The sequence below is a fragment of the Cyprinus carpio genome, chromosome B24 (assembly GCF_018340385.1).
Source record: "Cyprinus carpio isolate SPL01 chromosome B24, ASM1834038v1, whole genome shotgun sequence".
NCBI classification, from domain to species: Eukaryota; Metazoa; Chordata; class Actinopteri; order Cypriniformes; family Cyprinidae; genus Cyprinus; species Cyprinus carpio.
The window spans coordinates 17,875,414-17,892,153 of NC_056620.1; the positions used below are offsets into that span (position 1 = coordinate 17,875,414).

The 16,740-nt window shown below is 34.1% G+C and overlaps 1 protein-coding gene across 1 annotated transcript in view; it reads right to left on the bottom strand.

Annotated features, from left to right (window-relative positions):
* LOC109051281 (guanine nucleotide exchange factor VAV3-like) overlaps nucleotides 1–16,740 on the bottom strand; it is a 63,378-nt gene that overhangs the window by 41,533 nt on the left and 5,105 nt on the right. Inside the window, exon 2 of the mRNA XM_042752400.1 lies at nucleotides 9,443–9,559. Coding sequence (XP_042608334.1) covers nucleotides 9,443–9,559 — 117 coding nt within the window. The remainder of the gene's footprint in view (nucleotides 1–9,442; nucleotides 9,560–16,740) is intronic.

The window sequence follows — 16,740 nt, forward strand, 5'->3', positions numbered from 1 at the left end:
TAAACAGTATGTCATATCAGACAGCACGTGTTAGTCATAATAGGGAACCTCACAAACTCAAGATCTTTATCACAACATGCAAAGGATAACTTGGCAACAGTATTTCTTCGTGTTTCACAACCAGCTGAAACTCCTCTGTAATTCCTCAACCATGGAGGACGCACAAGGCTTCTCCCACACTCACACACTGCCCACACATCCGAGAGGATTAGTCCTCCTGTGCTCTGAGAGCCGGCATCCTTCAGCTTCGACAAAAATAGGAACGTTATTTAAAATATGCAAAGCAAGTGGAATTTCAACTGAATGTCACCTGATGACGAAATGGAATCAAAAGAGTGGTGTATAACCTGTCATGTCTTCGCTTCTGCTTTGATGACATCACTGTGCTTTTGATAAAAATGAGACACATTCGTTCTAAATTTATTCAGACAGTGTGAAACCTGGATTACTAGTCCATAGTCGTTGATAGACAGCTCTAAGAGAAACCAGTAAAAATATGTATCCATATTTTTTTTTTCACATTTGTTTTACTGTATTTTTAATTATGCATTGCATTGTGTTGTGTTTTAGGGTTGAAGAAAATGTCCGTAAATTAATCTGTTAAGTTTACAGAATATTTCTTCAATGTACTAGTAATTTTACGCCAGGACATTATTTGGTTTGTTATGGATTTTTTTTTTACAGTGTGATGCTAATTATATGCATATAATGTTAATTCATCAATAGTGTAAACAAAGGTTTTATGGTTAATTTAAAAAAAGGAAAGACTTACATGTTTCACTGAATTATGAAACACAAATAATCGCATATATCAATATTTGGAGCCCATAAACAAACGTATAGTAAAGCATATTATGTGGTTAATAAACAATAGCACATGCATGGGGCAAAATCACAAACGGAAAAAACAACAACACAGTGACGAGTGTGATATTAATTTAAAACAACAGTTCATTACCACGTTAAAATTGAGTAACCTAAATTTTAATTTTAAATATACTTTGTTTTGAGTAAATGATTCATCCTGAATAAATCAGTGTTTTTGAACAAATCAATTGGTTCGGTTGAGTAAATGATTCAATGACTAACTTGTTTCATTCAACGATAAAGGCGCAGAGAAACGATATCGTTGGAATCACTTTCAGAACAATTTTTTTCAGCTGATGAATGATAAAAACATTGGCAGCCAATCAGAATCCATCCTGCTATAATGAGCTGGAAAATTTCAAGCGGCAGACGAGGTTGTGCTTAGAATAAACAGACAATATCGTTCGCTAGTGTGGACGCTAATATCGTTATCTTTACTAGATACTGTGAACGTGCCTTTACTCTAAGCCTTGCTGCCACCTACTGGCTTATTGATGTAACCAGAAAGAATATTTTAGTTAAGTTGGTTTTGCTATATTTTATTGTAATTTACGCTACAGTGTATATTTTAGTTGTATTAAACATTACTAGCACCTTATAACTAACTGTAGTTTAATGAAAGTTACTATAAAAATCAGAACACATTCTTATGCAGTACCCTCAATATAAAAAAATACTGTGTGGCTGAAGTTCCGTATGTGATGTTTTTATAATGAAGTTATGATAAAATATTTCGTGTATGTATTATCATCCATGAACTGCAGATTCAAAACGGTTCCTAAAAAATCTGTTTCTGGCTGCATTTAAGTCACGTGCTTAAGACCCTCATGAAAGTTTTACTGGAGGACTCTTTAAAAGGCCTTGGGAGGACATCTTTTCTAAAGCACACAGCTTTGAGCTTCACTGAAGCTGATGGGATCCAAACAGATGGCTCAAGGGGTGCACTGGAATAGAAAAATCTCTACATAAAAAAAATAAAAAAAATTCTAATAGGCTTTAAAAATGACACCTTCAGTCAGGGCTCTGAACCGGTTCAAGATATGAAAACGAAAATCGGAAACGAACGAAATTTTGACAGGAACAGAACCAGAAACGAAATCAAATTTTATAGTTCCAAACAGAATCGAAAATTTTAAATGGCCATTAACCGGTTAATAATGTTATTTTATCGTGCCATTTAATATTTGAAATTTGCTGTCAACCAATCACGAATTCCAGTAGTATGGCCTATGCAAATGTGACGCTGAAGCTAATGAGTGAAGTGTCCACTCAGCTGTGAACTCATCATAGGTAAGTCGCAATGGCAATGCACCGCCCTTAGAGTTTATCTGAGGATAGTGTAAGATGAATTCAACTTACATAAAAAGGAATATAGACATATACACTAAATATATTTCACTTAAATCATATTGACAGATTAACGAAACGAAAGAAAAAATGTGCTAAATTACGGTTCATTGTGACACGTTCTAAAGTTTTCGGAAAGGAAAATGAAACAGCAGAAAGTAGTTTTCTTTATTTTGCAAAAACTTTACAGTTTTAATTATTTTGCAAAAGCTTGACAGCTTTGAATAATGTCTTGCTTCTATATAACCATATGACCATCACACCGACGCCTTACACGCACACACAACATAATTTTGCTATATTGAAGCCTGTTCATTATCAAAATAAAATAGTTAAAGAAACAAATAAAAAGTTACACTGCTACATTTTACAAAATTTGTTGCGTTCAGCGTGACCGCGCCTCACTGTGCTGATAAAGCCGATGTGAAGGATGATGTTTTATGTCAATGAAAGTACAAACACTATATAATAAATAATATTTTAGCATCCAGATATGTCGGGAATTTGGAAACATTTGGATTCGTGCAGAATGAGAGAGGTAGGCATCAGCTTCACCTTAAATTAATTTGTTTTTGGATTGACGTTTTTATAGCCTAAACTTTAAAGGATTTGTTTTGGAGAGAAACTAATAACTGTTTTTATAATGTTTGTAAACATTTTCTCTTAGCCTACAGGCATTTTAGACTTAATTATTTCGGAAAGTAATAGGGCTTATAAAATGTGACGTGAGCCGCAACTTATGTTTTTGTTTTTGTTTTTTTTCTACTCTCAAAACGCAATCTTATACAAGTGGTTTTTTTTTTTTTTTAGTGGCCTACTGCTGTATTGACTAAGCGCAGCATGTTATTGGCGTTACCAAATATCTCTTTTTTTCTTTTCTTTTTCAGTAAAGAAAATGCTGTACTTTATTATTATTAATAGGCAAATTATAGAAAATAAAAATAAAAATAAAAAAACGTTATTAACCAGTATTTCTTCCACCCGAACCAGTTTTGGAACGGTAATAATATCAGAGGAACGCAGGAACAGAAACGTTAAAATATTGATTCTGCTCGGAGTGAACCGATTGAATTTTTTTTTTTTTTTTCGTTTTCAAGCCCTGTCTTCAGTATAAAGCCTCGCAATGCCATGCTTCCAGAGATCAAACATTGCAGCAGCTTGAACATGATGTGTAAATAGGACACTAAAGTTCTACAAAGTGTTTGATGTTTGCAGATCTTTACACAGGACCCTCAGCGGTTATGATGAGAGTGTTAGACGCGCTCTGCAAAAAGCCCCATCTGTAATAGCGCTGACCACAGCAAGGAACTGCACACCAAAACACACACCTGCCTTTCATCTTCTCAGTGAGAAACATCAGAGAGAAAACAAGCAGATTTAGCAGTTCGGATTTTCAGGATGTTTCTGGAACATTAATTAAGAAAACAAAAGGATTGTAAGATGTAAACTCAGAGAAAAAAGTAAAAATTGTAATTACATTTTTTATTTTGTATTTCATGGTGGAAAAAACTGAATTGTGAATTATGAGTTTAAATCTTGCAACTCTATTCCTATCTTGTGGTTCAGATTTTTTTTCACAGAACTGTTAGATAAAAAGTCACAATTACATTTTTTTTATTAAGTGGCGGAAACGGGGTTCCATATAGAGAAATATTGACTAAAACATATGTTTTTCATTACATTAAAGGCAGTGTGACAGTAATCTAGTCCAATTTTTCTAGAGCCATTTTCATCCAGTGACAGTAGATGTGTTAAAGGGTCTTGGTCTCAGGAAGGGTTTGGTGTTTAAACACACACCCTCCCCCTCCATCAAGGGGCCCCAGGAGTCGACAACAGGAAGCATGAGTAAGCTCACAACTCAACCTTCAGGGAACGCCACGTAGGAAGAGGTCGACGAGTCAGGAAAGAGGAAGTGTGAATGATTTCCAGCAGTTTACAGCTCTCTGCTCGAGGGCATGTGACTCTGTGACTGGGGTTAGACAGCCAAGCAGACAGAAACACAGACAGACAGACAGAGACAGCCACACAACCAGGAGATCAGCTCTGCCAGAGGCCTGATGAAACCACCGCGTGTATTTGTGGACTCTTCTGCGCACATAAATATGCACAATGCATTTAAATAAATACGTATGTTTATTTTCTACATTTATTTATTTGCATTTGGTTGCACTTTCATATATATACATATATATATATATATATATATATATATATATATATATATGATATATATATATATATATATATATTAATATATATATATATATATATATATATATATATATATATATATATATATATATATATATATATATATATATATATATATATGAAACAGAGACAGCTAATATAAAAGCTGATTAAAATGCATTTGTTTTTAGTTTTACTTTGTGTGTGTACCTTGGATTCCCTACAGCTTATAAATTATACAAATTATATAAGAATTATGTTTGTTTTTTTATCTAAAAATGCTAAACAGTTTTTTCTGAGGGTAGGTTCAGGGTAAGGAAATAGAAAATATAGTTTACAGAATAAAACATAGAATAGATCTATGTGTTTTACAAATAGACACAGAGGAAGCCAGTGTGCGTGTATGTGTGTTTGCACGTTTGATTTTCGTTTCCACGTATACATATATTAGTATTTGGTTGCACTTTCATACAGTATCTTCCCTATTAGTTCCCAATTCAATACAATATGTGCTGCTAGAATTGCCCTCTTCTCGGCACAGTTCAGCGAGAGTGTGGAGATCATCAATGCGTGTCTTTCTAAAGACCCTCGAGGAGAGTCAAAGCACTTGACACACGCCTCCTCGTATGGTGTGTGTGTGTGTGTGTGTGCACTGTGTTCTCATTCTGAGAGCCCAACACTTCACATCACTGCATACTCTCGACTAACAGCAGATGTCAGATGCTGTAGTTCCTTTCAAAGAGCTCTGACACATCCCAACATTATACCTCTCAGGCCTGAACTGCTTCTAACACCCAACTAAACAATGATTCCTGGGTACCATCATTCAGCGTAACACATCTTGTTGCAAGGCTAACATTATACTCAGACAGGCACAAACTGTTTTTTGACACCCGCTAGTACTGAATAAAATCTACTGTAAATACATTTATAATTATAATTTATCTTATTTTTTTTCCACAGAGTTTGTTTTATCTGCAAAGGGTACAATCTTTTATTTGCTTATCATTTTCGTGCCAACTTCTGAAGCATCTTACACATCAGAAGTGTGCCTGGGTTTCCTAAAAATAGGCAGCTTACTAGGTTTTGACAGACAGACAGACAGACCACCCCCACATCCTGCAACAACATCCACTTAGCATCCATTATTGAAAAACCTTGTCACTCAATACTCGATAAAAGCCACATCCGCTCATAAAAAAGAGCCTTGAAGGGCACTTCATCTTGCACACATTTGCATGTCTGTATATTTATAGGCTTAATTCTGCATTCAGTATCCATATATTTATAAAAAATTAGTAAAGACAGAGACAAATAAAGAGAGAGAGACAAGCTGGCAATGTGAGAGCAGCTACTGATTACTGTCTTTCTCTTTAGTAGCAGTGATATATTTAACTATGGAAATCCAATAGCAGGACAGATGCTCTGCACTTTGTGTCCTTCTAAATGATTTTCTGGCCTTCTGATCTTTTTCTCTCTCCTCCAAAGCCCACGGGCACTTGACATTTGTAAAACTCATAGATCTTATCATTTATGGTGCTAAATATGATCCATCTTCACTTCAGTAACAGTGACGGTTTATAAGCAACAATGTTTACTAGAACCCATGATGACTCTTCCGACAATTTCTTAGGAATTTCTGTGACTTCACCACACCAGCTCAAGGTTTACTGAACTAACTAACATTTAGGTGAACTTCACCCATCTGTATTCAATGGGTCTAAGATGCCAAGTCAGCCTGTGCACTAAAATGCAGAAGCAAATATCTAATATGTCACATTTGAACTTATTTCCCTTGGTTTTTCAGAAGAATGTGGCTCAGAATAGAACAGAAGTGCTGATGATAGAATCACATGACTGATGTATCAATAACATCATGGGACATGACACATCAAGTGTAATGATGTAAGCAAACTATCAGCTATGACATCAAATGTAAGTGCCTAAAAATCTAATCTTGTCCAAATAATTTTCTTCATGAAACAAATACTAACTTTCTAATGTTTTTGAGCTAGATAAGGAGTAGCAGCAAAACATGGTTTGCATTGCAGAGTTATCTAAAACTGAATACTATTTTTTTAAAGTCAAATTAACTAATAAGTTGCAAAGTTAAGAAATGACCATTGGACAGCAAAATGCTCACTAGGACAGCAGGGTATATATATATATATATATATATATATATATATATATATATATATATATATATATATATATATATATATATATATATATATATATATATATTGCTGAAATAATATGTTCTAATTAATTATTCATTAAAGAGTTATTAAGTTTCTGCTCTGATTGGCAAATAAGATGCATCAGATGAATAGATGAGACAGAGAGCGATAGATTAGAGATGGATGAATAAGAAAGCAGGAGGTTTATGAATGAATTGATTTAGTTAAGCTGTCACTATGGCTGTAAACATATAGACACATCGGTCAAGCTCACAGCCCTGCAGCTCAAAAGCTTATTACTGGAGAGCAATCATTACTATCTATCAGTCAGTGAGAAATACGTCATCACAACAGGCGACGCCAACACCACTGCATCAACAGCACAAAGAAGAAAATAATCATAAATCATTTTATTTTTCACATTTTAAATGCATCTGATTAGAATGCAAATGCAATGAATTTTATATTAAAGACACATATTTTTATATTAATATTTGTACTTAAGTACCATGTACATCCACAATATTTAAAATGCCCTAAACAAAAAAATGTTTTTCAAGCCTATTTTAAGTATATATTTATTTTATTTCATACATTATGTGTTTTAATGAATTTGATTCCATTTGTACATTTACAAATACATTTAATTAAAAATAATAATTTTTGTGACATACTATAGCTGTGCTACGTTATTCCAAATGTCCCTTTAAAAATGCTTTCAGAACATTTGTGTCCTTGTGATAAAACAAGTGTTGGCAGAGTTGCCCGTAGCGAGTGTCAGATGAATGAAACAGATGTTTTGCCAGTCATGTGGAAAAAATTGGTGATGTCTTCTCTGTGCGTTCTACAGAGGGCTGAGTGTATGCCCGTGTGTAAATGTGTGTGTGAACACTTTCCCCTTCTGTGCTTATGAATACATACACAGAGACTGTATGAGATAAGAAAATCAACAGATGTGCGAGTACAGCAGACAGCTGTGGACAAATCACACGACATGAGCTCTGATACACGTCTGACAGTGAACTAAACCGACTAAAACCGACTAAACACTGCACTTTATATAAGAGAAGGGTCAAGCACACATGAGCCCTTTCCATGCACAACAAAGACATACAACATTTCTTTGGAAAAAGACATATTAGTGCTTACTTCAGCTTTTCAAAGCTTCTAAGAAGCACATTTGATTTAACAATGAAGGCACATCTTTTTTTAAAGCATACTAGGATAAATGGGGAGGTGTGGCCCTAACATGAGTGACAGTTCACTCAAATGGTCGATTTTGTCACTCCATTAGCAGTCTGTGCTCAGTATGGACACAGCAGGAGTTGCATTTTATGGTGCAGCAAGCACTTTATGATCATATCAACATAACTTATTTTTCAGAAAGGTTTATATCTGAGTGAGATTTTTTTTTTAGATATACGAATATTTTAAGTAATCCAAAATGTTTGAATTACAGAGATTAAAATTAAATGAATGAAATAATTCATTATACACGTGTATAATATATATGTGTGTGTGTGTGTGTGTGTGTGTGTGTGTGTGTGTGTGTGTGTGTGTGTGTGTGTGTGTACTGCGTATATATATTAAGTATATATAAATACAAACACATGCATGTATATATTTATGAAAAATTTGTTATTAAATACAAACAAATATGTATTAAATATATATATATATATATATATATATATATATATATATATATATATAATCTAAAATATAATAATATAAATATATAAATGTATATACATATAATTTTTTTCAAAATATATATACTGTATGTGTGTATTTTATATATACATAATAATTATATTATGTACATACATATATTATGTAAACAAAAAACTTATTTTAGATGCGATTAATGGATTGAAAGCACTTATATATATATATATATATATATATATATATATATGTAAATATTTATATATTTTAGATGCGATTAATGGATTGATATTTATATATATGTAAATGTTATTATAATACTGTTTTTGTGCACAGCTACAACATATGAGATAATATTAAATCTAGATTTATTCTGTCTATTTCCATTTTGTTTGACAAGAGCCACATCAAACCCCGCTACAGTAAATCTGATGGCTTGCTGTTTACTTGTTTGCTTCCTTGGGGAGGAATATTACATGATCTCTCACAGCATCACACAACTCATTTACTGTCTACCGCTCACATTTCACAGCAGGTGAGACAGAACTGACAGGTTGCTGAGTTTGCATTAGGACACCCTTTGGGGTTTAGTGGCTCTTGGCTGTATTGATCAGTATCAGGCCTGGGGCAATACATCTGTCTGGGTCACAACGCTGACTAATACACAATTCAAGGTTAAAAACAGACGAGTTTGAAGTCTAAACACATATGACTGCATTCAATCAGTCCAACAAGCATGTAACTAATTTGAAGATGTATTACATCCAGAAAATCACGCCACACCCTCACAGAGGGCGACCACTTCCCCTGCTGTCTTCCACTGATCTTTAATTAAACATACCGAAAAGTGGATTAAATTACCAGCAGGATGAGATGCAGACACTGAGACTTTATTGCAGCAGACAGCCAACAAAGAGCTCAGCATCTCTGAACATAATCAACTGAGACACAACACCATAAAAACACAGCCAGCTCACAGGCTAATGTCAGGAATTTAAACACAACCACATCTGTGACTGATGCGACACCATAAACTCTGAAGGATGACTGTGGCACAAGAACAATTCAAATAATGCCAGCTTGAGTGTGCTTGCAAACAGGACAAGTAAATATGTCAGTGGATTATAGGATAAGTGCAAAGTGAATGTGTTTCAAACAAGAGAGTTGAAAGTGAAATTTCATCTTACCTTTCCAAAATCTCGAACGTCAAACAAATCGAAAGCCTCAAACAGCTCGCTCTTCTTCATGCCGAATATCTCTGAGCAGGCGTGCAAAAATGTCCTGATGTTCTTCAAGCAGAGAAACTAAACAGAAATAAAAGGCATATTTTATATTAAAGAAGAATATTTCATATTTAACCAATTTCTTATATTAATATTCATATTGAAGTGTCAAGTGTTCACGACACTTGAATATTTATTAAAAAATAATTCTAAATTTAATCTAACAAAAATATTATTTGAAGATACTTTTTATAAATATTTTAAAGTATATACATATTTACATGCTCATATAAGGCTCACACATTGTCATATACATGCTCATGAAAAATATTTTTTAAACAGAAAATAATTTTAAAAAATGGTTTGATTTTTTACAACACCAAATGTGTCATGATAAGATAAAGTCATAAAGTATATCCCATTTACACTATATTAATACAAAGACATTAGTTTTCATGAAAACTGGATTCTTTCCCATCTTAGAAATTATATATTCAACAATCAAACATAATAATAATTACTTTAAATAAAATAAAGAAGAGGAAGAGACATCACTTGAGTTTTGAGAAGCCACGTTTGCAACTTAGCAAAATGCCTACATTCTTTGAAAAAATTGCTTACAAAAATTCACTTTAAAAATTACCTTTCCAAAGTAGAAGTCACTCATTAGTATATAGCTTAATACTGATTGCATAATGTAATATAATTATATAATACTACATAATATATGACCTATTATTTTTAAACATTCCTAAATTCAATTAAACATGAAGGCATATGGGAACTATAACTAAAAAAACATATTGGAAACCAAGACTAAAATGCAGACAAGCTTGCATCATACTTTCAGCGAATCCTGATTAATGAGTTTACCAAAGAGCAAAAGAGTGGCGTACATCCAAACGCATTCATTTATGGAGTGAAATGAGACGAGTCTCCAACACGAGCTGTCATATTAAACAGACACCTGTGTTGACTCATGACCGCAGCTCTGTTACAAAACAGATACTTTATCAGAACTCTAGATCCAAGATCTCATCAGCAGAGCATGCTGTTCAACCACAAAACTCCACGGTAACTGCAAGTTACCAAAAAACCATAATATAACTGAATCATTCTAAAGAATTGAGTCCTTGTGGTTATTTGAGTGAAAGTCAGTAATAGTCAGTAATGGCAGTGAAATTAAAGCAGTACTATTCTGCATTATGCTTGCAATATTGTTGTCAGTTTTGCTTAAAATATGGTCAAATTAAACCAACCAAAATAAAACAGATACAAACCACATCTGTTAGCTGGTTAATATTATATAAAGAGTTAATTTGATTTAATGGATATTTTGATCAATTTAATGTTTCATTGATGTTTTATTTTTTTATTGAGAATTATATTTTATTTTGGATAGTTTTAGGATATTTGAAAATACAGCTAACTAACACAACACAAACATGATAACAATAAAAAAACATGATTTTTGAGTTATCTGTTAAACTCTTCATATATATATTTATATATGTGTGTGTGTGTGTGTGTGTGTGTGTGTGTGTGTGTGTGTGTGTGTGTGTGTGTGTGTGCATGTGTTTAAATTATTTATTCAGAACTAATCATTTTTATTTTACAATTATTCAAATGATCAATTACTATTTTTAGTTTTTTTTATTATTAAAAATGTTAACAAAAATAAATTAATATTTTACAATTATTAATAAAACAAATTCATTCATTCAATGAAATAAACATAATTATTAATTTTGTTTGTAAAATTTATATTCTGTATTGTTAATAAATCAACACACTAATCAGTACAATAGTTAGTAGCCTGCACTTAAATTACTGGAAATGAATCTCGCACATTTCCTATAAAAGAAGAAAAAAATGACAGTTTTGTAAAGTTATGAGCTGTAATTTCCTTTCCCAGTATGTGCAAAATGCTAAAGTGACAACAGACACAGGAAATTTGCATCAACAGTGCAGCAATGTGTTCACACAACAACCCAGAAAACAATGATTAGAATCTTAATGGATGTCCTGTTATGGTCCACAGATCAGCACCTTTGCCCTCTCGCCGGGCACGTTCACAAGAATGTGTCTGTATCTACCAGTTATATTATCACCCTCCATCTGTCGGTGGCCGTACGTCGCCTGTCAAGCTCTTGAAAAAGACTTGCATCTTGCTCAAATGCCATGTTTCTATCTTAAGCAACAAGAGGAAGTGAATTATATCAAGAGTCTCTGTTTTATATGCGACCGCTGCACCTGTGATTTCTTGAAACAGAAAGTGCTCGTGTTATAATGTGAAACTGTAACCTCCGTGAACCCTCAATCTGAAATCAGACTCGTCCTCTGGCATACTGATGTGTAGAAAACATCAGCCTGGCAAATCCATAAGGACAGCTTTTTCTAACTAATAAGTCTTATCTGGGAGAAGCTTGCAGATCAAAAGCGTCACACGCACCGCCTCTCAGTTCCCATTCCCTCTCTACAAATGACTCCACCAGAGGCCTAGGGCCGCACTTATGCACAGATAAGACAAGCAAATGTTTAGCAAGGAACTCTTTTCAACAAATTATCGGAAAGGCATATCTCACACTTGCCCTGGAGTCTTTAGGAGTCCTGCAGGCTTTGGAGGAAGCTAGACAGAAACAGAGGGGAAGTCGAAGAGGGGCGAATGTTTAACACATGATGTGTCTGTAGATACTTTCAGTGCTGTTTTGTGCATTACAGCCGCTTCGGACCCCGTGGGTTTTATTGGAGAGAAGCTCTCCTCAACCAAACACGGCTTTGAAGGAAAACTGCTATTCCATCCACTACTGCACTGCTGGATCGCTGCGGGAGACTCACAAATGTCTTTTCCTACTTCTCCTGAAGGGCATACTGAGACTAATACTGAATGTATAGCATTTCATTCATAATAAATAGCATGTGTGAAACAGATAGCGGGGATGGCTTTGGAGATACTGATTCTGGTTTAAAGGGGACATGCCATAAAAAATTTATGGATTTATTTCTTGCTGGTTTTGAGATATGAGAGTGTCATACTACGTAGATTACGTTTGGGAATCGAGAACCGGTTCTTATTTTGCATTATTACATTGCATGAGTATCAGCTTTCAGGTGCATGTCATATTGTTTTCAGCAAAACTAATCCTGCCTAATTAAACTCCAAATATTAACAAAGATAACAAAGCAAGAACTCAAAGTCAAAGACAGACATTGCTTCCATCCTTGCAATATGAACACATTTCTCTTTTGTATATGCTTTTGAATATAATATGATATATACATATGATTTTTTTTTTCATTTATTGCATCAAGCAAGAATAATATTTTATACATACAGTAAATATGAACAAAATTTGCTATAAAATAAAATAAATTTCTAAAAAAAATAATAAAATGTAATAAAATGAATTTTATAAATAATATTAAATAAATCAAATAAAAATAATTTACTGTGATTTTTTTCCACAATTTAATTATAGAGAGAGAGAGAGAGAGAGAGAGAGAGAGAAGAGAAGAATTGTTTCCTAAATACTGTATTATTAATTGCTTAAAATCACTAGAATTACTATCTATCTATCTATCTATCTATCTATCTATCTATCTATCTATCTATCTATCTATCTACGACTGAATCATTCATATTGAATCATGCGTACAGATCCATTAAGACCATTTATGGACACTAAGCCAAAAAAAAAAAAAAAAAAAAAAATTGGTTGGTCAGAAATCTTGAGAGTATTTTCACATCATAACCATTGTTTTTAATGTTCAGCAATTAGGCCCAAACTTGAAAGACTGAATTACACTGAAAGTTTCCACATAAAAAGAGGTTTGCTAATCATAATGGATGTCTTCAAAGTACAGTACAGTAGCTTAAAGACTCTGTTTAAGTATCAGAAAGAGAATGTAACTACAGCACAATACAACTTTTTTAGTGCAAGAAACCTGGACTTATAATAAAAAGCTATAAAAAGAGTACAATATGGCTACTTTAAAGTCCAAAGGTGTTCACAACTGTAAGGCTTTTAAGATAATGAAGTCTTAAAATGATTCATTGAAATTGAGTCTGAGTCCTGATATCCTCTTAACAGCAGTGGTTCCAAAAGTACCAAAAACCTCATTTAGAAGAAATAGGAAGTCAAAGGTGTTGTAAATCAATGGCTTCAGACACTTTTACAGTGTTACGCCCTGTGTAGAGAGCACCAGCTGTAAGCCATGTGCAGCTTTTACACTTGGTTTAACCGAGCAGACAGCTAAACAAGCTGTCTTATCAAAGATAAGCATGGATCTGCAAAGATGCTTTATTAAAACTGTGTGCAAGAGAGCACAGTGGGTAGAGGGTGACCCAGAGCATCAACTCAACAGTCAGCAGGGCATGCTAGCACTGAAGCATTCTCCATAAAATATGCTTTATTCAATACATTTATGAGCTAGATTTATCTGACATCTGTTATATAGGTTGCAATGGTTTTATGAATTGTAAATGTAGTCTTTAAATGCTCTCCAAAGCCACTTTAAACAGTCTGATGAAATCTCCATTTAGTGCTATCAATGCTAACAACAATAGTGTGGTGTGGTGCTGTGGTAGTGAGTTTATGCACCATTTAGAATTGAATCTAAAACAAATTTATGAATTTGAAAACAAAACAGAATTGATGGGTAAAATAAATTATAATGGTCTGAATTCCAAATAAATTCTTTTAAATATAAAATCAAATTTTTAAAAACCTGGACATATAGTTAGGATGGATGGATGGATGGATAATGACAGACAGACAGACAGACAGATAGATAGACAGACAGACAGACAGACAGACAGACAGATAGACAGACAGACAGACAGACATACAGACAGACAGACAGACAGACAGACAGACAGACAGACAGACAGATAGATAGATAGATAGATAGATAGATAGATAGATAGATAGATAGATAGATAGATAGATAGATAGATAGATAGATAGTAGCTTAAATGGTGCAAGTTCAAAACACACAAGACCTGATCTACTGTATGAACTATCAGCATCGTACCCCTGACAGCTCCAGGAAAACTGTTCCTGTTCCATCCCAAATCCGTATGCAAGGTCAGACCTTTAAATATTTCCAGCTAAGTTAAAGGTTAAACTTACATTTTTGAGTCTTACATATTAGATGATCTATATTCTCTATATTATGCATGGTCAGATGTGCTTAACATTGTCTCATAGCAGTTTGGTGATGAACAAAGCAATATTTCTGAACCCCAGAGAAATCGATGTTGACCTTGGTTGCATGCATTCTATTGATTTTCTTAGCATATTTCCAATGCAACAACTGATTGTTCTTATTAAGGATGGATGCTCATCATCACATCACGCTGTGTAAAACGGACAGGAGGGGCAGAGGATAAACACTGGCTGGTGGCTAAATTGTCATCACTAGCAGAACTGTGGTGAATTGCCCTTCACAGGGCACTGCACACGGGTTACTGCACACCAAACTGGGAGAAATGAACCGTCAGGACAATGTGAGAGAGATCTGATGGTCAGACTCAGTATCAAACAGCCTGTGCTCCTACAAACATGAGGCTGTATGTTTGGAGTAGCATACTATCATACCATTCATGTTCTGCTGCATTGCATGTATACTCTATGCAGATCTTCTGTATCCACAGAAGGCAACTAATTAAAAAAATGTGCAGTGTATAACAGATTACAGTACAAGGTCTCCCACAATGCATCATCATGAGCTTTCCATTCTGGAGAAACAAATAGTTCAAAAGCATTATCAACTGTATTTTTTTCATACAAAATTGGTTGAAAACTACAGTACCCCTAAAGGGACTTTTGTGTGCTCACAAGAAACGTTTCACATGCTCATGCACACTTTAATGTATATACAATGTACATTTACAAACATATTAACACTGCTTTTTTTTTTTATTAAAATTGCAAACATTTTTTACAGTGTATCTATAACTCCCTCAAATGATTTTTTTCCTCTAGAAACCAGACTACAAATCTGATCCTCGCTTCAAGGCACATGTCAAGTTGTGTTTGTATACTTGTGTAATGTACTTCTAAGAGAAGCAGCAGGATTGTTCGATTCACCAAGAGTTCAAAATTGTCATCCATGACAATCCATTTGATATGTCTTGTCAGAATGTGTCTGAATGCACTTTAACAGCACTCATATCATCAGTTCTCTTATTTTATCTCAGGAGCTTCACTTTACAGATACATCAGCACTTTCAAATGCAATTTGATATTAGTGCTTCACTGGCATCCTGGTGAAATTCTACCAGTGCCACCGCATTTTTAAAGCTACCATTTATGGGCTATTTTTAACCCGACTGAGACAAGATAATGCTAATTTCATTGTGCGCTGTGATGTCATTGCTCCAGTGAAGGTCTGAAGTAAAGGCTGCTGCACTGCTGCAGGATGTGTGCATGCATTTACAAGAGCACCACTGATTGATCATCATCTACGTGTCATCAAAAAGGCCATTTTGCCATGTGAGCATTGAGAAGGATATCGCTGTTTTTATTGGCCACTTAAAAGGATGCACAATTGAATACTACAATTAAATCTAATCATTAATGACCGTCTCTGTTCAGTTTAATGTCATCAGTGCAGACGGTAAATGCTTTTAGAATTTTCAGAATACAATTCAAATCTCATAAGAGGGGCTGAGTAGGTTTTCAAAACATAATAATCATGGATTTTCTGCAACAAAATAGCTCTGCCTGAACATGGAAATATCTGCCTTCATTTACAAATCCTAATGCGTGCGTGTATCCCTTGGTGACCAGCATAATTAGCACATTACTGTGCAAAAATCCATCTGTGCAGTTCAAAAGATGAACTGTAAATGTGTGATTCACACTGTCTTTAGAGATTATCTTTATTCCTCCTGATTCCCAACCATTTACAGTAGAGCATGTTACCTTGGTGACAGAAGGAAAGGTCAGTCTCAAAGACATGCACAGAGAAAGAGAGAGAGAGAGAGAGAGAGAGAGAGAGAGAGAGAGATTTGGCTGGACTTAATAGACCTTGCAAAGATTTGTGCACCCTGAAAATGTGCATTAATATGCATGACATGCTGTTTCTGCATAGGTTTTATTTTTTTATTTATTATTATTATTTTTTTTTTTTTTTTTTTTTTTTGCTGTATCGTGATGTAGTGACTTTCACCGTTACTAATGAACTTGGTTTGTGTTGGGGATATGTAGTATATTTATTGTATTTTTGTTTGTTTCTCTGCACAATATGTGCTACTG